The sequence below is a fragment of the Spinacia oleracea genome, chromosome 1 (genome assembly GCF_020520425.1).
Source record: "Spinacia oleracea cultivar Varoflay chromosome 1, BTI_SOV_V1, whole genome shotgun sequence".
Taxonomy (NCBI): domain Eukaryota; kingdom Viridiplantae; phylum Streptophyta; class Magnoliopsida; order Caryophyllales; family Amaranthaceae; genus Spinacia; species Spinacia oleracea.
The window spans coordinates 74763255-74769254 of record NC_079487.1 but is presented as its reverse complement, the minus strand read 5'-3'; the positions used below and the strand labels follow the sequence as shown (position 1 = coordinate 74769254).

The 6000-nt window shown below is 28.6% G+C and overlaps 1 protein-coding gene across 1 annotated transcript; it reads right to left on the bottom strand.

Moving 5' to 3' along the window:
• Window positions 1-925: 925 nt before the first annotated feature.
• On the bottom strand, window positions 926-2080 carry LOC110788862 (protein FAR1-RELATED SEQUENCE 9-like). Its single transcript, XM_056834198.1, has 4 exons — window positions 1664-2080; window positions 1502-1580; window positions 1319-1445; window positions 926-1232 (listed from the first exon to the last, which is right to left on the bottom strand). Exons 1-4 carry the CDS (start codon window positions 2078-2080, stop codon window positions 926-928), a joined length of 930 nt encoding a protein of 309 aa, XP_056690176.1.
• Window positions 2081-6000: the final 3920 nt, after the last annotated feature.

Below are 6000 nucleotides of genomic sequence, written 5' to 3'. Positions count from 1 at the left end.
CAGTATAAATATAGTTTCTATTTGAATGATATAGTTACCTTTCTAAAAATATAGTTACTCTTATAAATTTGTTAGTCATATGATTGCATAACGAAGGTTACTATATTGTCAAAATAGTAACTATATTTTATATAGAGTTACTATATGTAAAGAAGGGTGACCACTAAATGTGAAGAGTTAGTATATATAAATAGTGAATAATTTTGTGTATAAATTCAAATAGTTACTATCTTACAGATATAGTTATCTTTAATAAGATAAGTTACTCTCTTTTTTATGGTATTTTATTATTTGATAAACAGATTGTTACTATAAGTCATTTTGATTGCATAATATTTTTTTAGAATAATAACTATATTGTATTAAGAGTTACTATATTGTCAAAATAGTAACTATTAAGAGTTACTATATTGTCAAAATAGTAACTATATTATATAAAGAGTTACTATATTGTCAAAATAGTAACTATATTGTATTAAGAGTTACTATATTGTCAAAATAGTAACTATATTTTTAATAAAGAGTTACTATATTTTCAGAATAGTAACTATATTGTATTAAGAGTTACTATATGATTCCAAATGTTACTATATGTTGGTAATAGTTACTATATGATTCAAAATAGTAACTATATTGTATTAAGAGTTACTATATTGTCAAAATAGTAAACTATATTGTATTAAGAGTTACTATATTGTCAAAATAGTAATTTATAAAGAGTTACTATATTTTCAGAATAGTAACTATATTGTATTAAGAGTTACTATATTGTCAAAATAGTAACTATATTTTATAAAGAGTTACTATATTGTCAAAACTATAATATAAAACAAGAACATCACTAAAATAGTTGTTCTTTAGGTGTAAATAATTGAATATTTGGTGTCTTGGATCCAAATTCTTTGTGTTTCTTTTTTCCTTTCTTTTATGGCTGCTTGTAATTGTCATATTGACCATTTATTCTCTTCTTACTCTTTCCTTTAGTATTAGCACGATCAGGATCAAGCACAATTGTTATTTCAGAATTAGTTGATTCTTCGTCTTGTGTTTGTCGTTGTGCTTCAGCTTTTGCCTTTTCTTGTTCTGCTATCTTTGCAGCTTCTTCTTTTGCCTTCCTTTCTTCTTCCTTTTTTATGATTTCATCAACTGCTTTATTATCCGTTTTAAACTTCTCCTCGATAAATTTTCTGGCCTTTGCTATCTTATGCCCTTTCAAAATTATGTTATAGTATCTGTGGTATAAAGTTTAAGCATGAAGTCAAATATCAACTGTAATTGTAACTATATGAAAATGAACTAATGTATATTGAAAAATTACCTTCTGATCATATGTAATCTCCAACCAGTAAAATTGTTGATTTCACCTTTCTCCCTTTTTATTGTATCAACCCTTTCCCATATATGTTTCTTTGCATATCTAGTCCATCTTGTTGTTATGTAACGATCTGGAATTGTATTGATTGAATGTAAATGCAATATTCTCAAACAATGGAAGCACAACCATCCAGATTCTTCAAAGTTTTTGCATGTGCAAGTGACGGTTGAATCTTCCATTTTGTATTGAACTTCTTGCCTTGATCCTGTTAGATTATTTACATATAATATAATATTATTCAAAAGAACATCTACTCCAAATATTAAATAAAGATTTATATTTCCACACTTCAAAAAACACTGTTCTTCCAACACTTCCCTTGAACATTGTACTACTTGCCACAGAAAGCTTGAACTCTTCTTCAAAATCACGGAAAAGTGTTATCGTGTATACATTTGCTGCCTGTTTTAATATAGCACTCATACTTAGCTCTGAAGTTGGTATTCCCCTTGTACAGTCAAAGTCGTCTTTTTCTTCGGTTTTTCTCCATCGATTTATTGTAGCTTGAAAAATACTATAGAACTCTGTTAATGTTGTACTTTTATTTGCTTTAAATCCAACAGCATGGTTTGTACTTTCACTTCTTTGTGAAGAAAGTATACCGGCAGAAAAAAAAACTTTACTTAAAGTTGTACACCATTTTTCTTTAAGACCATACAATTTGTTGAACCAGTCATCTTTTTCCAGCTTAAAAGTGTTGATCATAGATTTTCAAGTTTCTTCAAAATCATTTGGTGTTATACACCCACTTAAACACTTGTAGAATGCGTTTTTGAAGTTTTTATCAGACTTCAATAAACCAAACCTACTGTTTGCATTTTTACTCAAGTGCCACAAGCATAACCTGTGTCTTGAAGAAGGAAAAACCTGAAAAACAATAATGAATATATATAGTTCCACAAAATAGTAACTATATTTTATAAAGAGTTACTATATTTTATAAAGAATTACTATATTGTCAAAATAGTAACTATATTGTATTAAGAGTTTCTATATTGTCAAAATAGTAACTATATTTTATAAAGAGTTACTATATTGTCAAAATAGTAACTATACTTTATAAAGTGTTACTATAATTTCATAATATTAACTATATTGTATTAAGAGTTACTATATTGTCAAAATAGTAACTATATTTTATAAAGAGATACTATATTGTCAAAATAGTAACTATATTTTATAAAGAGTTACTATGTTGTCAAAATAGTAACTATATTTTATAAAGAGCTGCTATATTGTCAAAATTGTAACTTTTTTTTACAAAGAGTTACTATATTGTCAAAATAGTAACTATAATATATGAAGAGGTACCTGTTCTATTCTAGCAGCAATAGCTGCATCTTGATCAGTGAAAATTGATATAGGGTGCTTTCCTTCCATAGCCTTCAGAAAAGTTTCAAACACCCAAACGAAAGGTTATGTGGTTTCATCCCCAATGAAAGCACAAGCAAACATTGTGTTTTTCCAATGGTTATTGATACCAACAAATGGAGCACATATGAGATTGTACTTATTGATTCTGAATGTAGTATCAAAAACTAGAACATCTCCATATATTTTGTAATCTTCTCTCATCATAGAATCCCTCCAAAATAGGCACTCAACTTTTCCTTCAGCATTGAGTCTTACTCTGAAAAAGAACTCGGGATCTATTGATTGTATGTCATACAGTTTGTTCACTAGTGTTTGTGAATCCTTGCCATCAATTTGCTTCATTTTTAACTTGTAGCAGTAGTTTAGATGATCAATCATCGTATGACCTACACAGTCGTCTCCGCCAGTTTCTGTTGACATATACCTATAAGACTCCATTGGTCTTAGACCACATTCTGACATTGCCTCAATAGCTTCTTTTTTAGGTTCTGTCATTTGTCGTTCCGATCGGTGGAGATAATTACTTAGTTCTCTTGTCAATGGGTGATTATGTACCACTACATGCTTTTCTATTTCAAAATCTCCATTTTCATTCTTCTTTGCAAATATTTGAGCTTCACATTTTGTTCTTGTTATCATAACCCTCTTTCTCCTTTCTTTCTTCGTTGCATCTGATTGATCATCTTCATTTTTGAGTTCTTTATTTTTAGGAGGGTCTCTTATTCCAGCAGCAGAGCGGTAGAAGTATTTTCCATTAACAATTGTGGTTCCTTCTTTATATCTATTCTTCCCTTTTCGTACACTAAAACCAATAATAGCAGCATGTTTGCAATATAGATCATAAATCTCATCGGTTGTTTTCCTTGCTTCTCCAATTAAACTGCCATCTAATTCTTTATCAATGTTTTCTTCCTGCTCATTATTTGGATTTTCAAAGATGTTGTGGTTTGTATCAATTGAATGTATTATTGAACTTGTACAAATACAAATATAGTTATCATTAAATGTGATAGTTACTCTTCATTTTTATATAGTTACTCTTTATATGTTATAGTTACTATATATTTAACATAGTTACTTAAGATCTATTGATTGTTATAGTTACTCTACAGTTCATATAGTTACTCTTTATTTATTATAGTTACTCTATATTTAACATACTTACTTAGGATCTATTGATTGTTATAGTTACTCTACAGTTAATATAGTTATTCTTTATATGTTATAGTTACTATAAGTTAAATGTAGTTTATTTCTTATATAGATTATTTCGTTATTTGAAGTTACTCTATAATTAATATAGTTACCTTTCATAAACTATAGTTACTTTATTATAAATATAGTTATCATTATATGTGATAGTTACTCTTCATTTTATACAGTTACTGTTTATATATTATAGTTACTCACAGTTAATATAACTCCTTTTTATATGTGATGGTTACTCTACAGTATATAGTTCCTCTTTATATGTGATAGTTACTCTTCATTTTATATAGTTACTTTTTATATGTTATAGTTACTCTATATTTAACATTGTTACTTAAGATCTATTGATTGTTATAGTTACTCTACAGTTCATATAGTTACTCTTTATATGTTATAGTTACTCTATATTTAACATACTTACTTAGGATCTATTGATTGTTATAGTTACTCTACAGTTAGTACAGTTATTCTTTATATGTTATAGTTACTATAAGTTAAATGTAGTTATTTCTTATATAGATTATTTCGTTATGTGAAGTTACTCTATAATTAATATAGTTACCTTTCATAAATTATAGTTACTTTATTTTAAATATAGTTATCATTATATGTGATAGTTACTCTTTATTTTATATAGTTACTGTTTATATATTATAGTTACTCACAGTTAATATAACTCCTGTTTATATGTGATAGTTACTCTACAGTATATAGTTCCTCTTTATATGTGATAGTTACTCTTCATTTTATATAGTTAGTCTCTATAGTTTATAGTTACTCTACAGTTACTATAAGTCCTGTCTATATGAGATAGTTACTCTACATTAAACATAGTTTCTCTTTGTATGTTATAGTTACTCTACGTTAAATATAATTCCTCTTTATATGTTAGTTACACTACTGCAATTATAATATGTTAACTATATCAATATAACAGTTACTATATATATATTAAGAGATACTATATCATACCTTCTTCAATACATTGATTTGCAACCATAACTTGCTGAGATGTGCCTTCATCTTCATCTTCAACGTCATATACTTCTCTATGATTCTCTAAATTTTCTAAAATAATAATAATTACTCAATGAGTATGAAAGTTACTATAATTCTTCGTAGTTAGTTATTAGGATTCGAATATTACCGTCATAATTATACAATTTTTCTTCTATTGCGCGATTTAAATCGATATTCAAATCGATTAAATCGTCCTCCATTGTTGAAGCTCGAAGAGAAAGAAGCTGTTGGAGGAGAGAGAAGCTGCTGTAGGAGAGAGAAGCTGCTGCTGGAGGAGAGAGATTTCAATTTTAGGGTTTCGCGCATTCTTTTATTTTGGAACACGTGATTTCAAACGGTTCAGCGCTGCAAAATTACTTAATTACCCTGGTCCATGGTAACCTTATGGTGGACCGGGTCCATGCAAGCGGAATTGTTAGTAGCTTGACGTATGTAGTGCGTAAAACTTTCCCTATTTATGCAAATTTCAACCTAATGTGGGAAAAAACGCTTAAAAAGTTTATTATTAAATATAATTATTGCCAAAAACAATCCCATATATGTTGAACTTTTAAAAACCCGGGTGAAGTTGTAGGCACACAAAATTTGTTAATGTGCCACGTTGGATATAGTTCGAGTCAAAAGTCAAAATATTTACTCGGTAATTATTTGACGGTCGATTAAAATTGATTATTTTGGGTGAACAAAATTATTCAACCCATTTTAGTTAATTAAGCTCATTTATTTTTAATGGTTAAAATCCAACAAAACGGGTTAAAACTATTTAATGGATCATGATTGTTAAATCCAACTTAAGAGGCCCAAAACATTGAAACCAATTCATTTGCCAAGGGAGGAGAAACAGACGGCAAAACCTAAAATTCTCAAATCTCTCCCTGCCAGTCAAGTCACAACTCTCTCCCTAGAAGAAGAACATCAAGCATTCAAATCAACGTGTAGTTCCATTCTAGAAGATCAACCTTGGACGAGATCAAGCCCGAATGCCCTTATTCAAGAAGATTAAAACCCGTTCACGAGCAACA

What these genes read in the sequence shown, in the direction of transcription:
- LOC110788862 (XM_056834198.1), bottom strand. Translation starts at nt 2,080, where the DNA reads ATGATCAACACTTTTAAGCTGGAAAAAGATGACTGGTTCAACAAATTG. An exon ending in GAAGAACAGTGTTTTTTGAA is followed by an intron (nt 1,581 to 1,663) that starts GTGTGGAAATAT and finishes ATAATCTAACAG; the next exon opens with GATCAAGGCAAGAAGTTCAA. An exon ending in AGATTACATATGATCAGAAG is followed by an intron (nt 1,233 to 1,318) that starts GTAATTTTTCAA and finishes TTTATACCACAG; the next exon opens with ATACTATAACATAATTTTGA.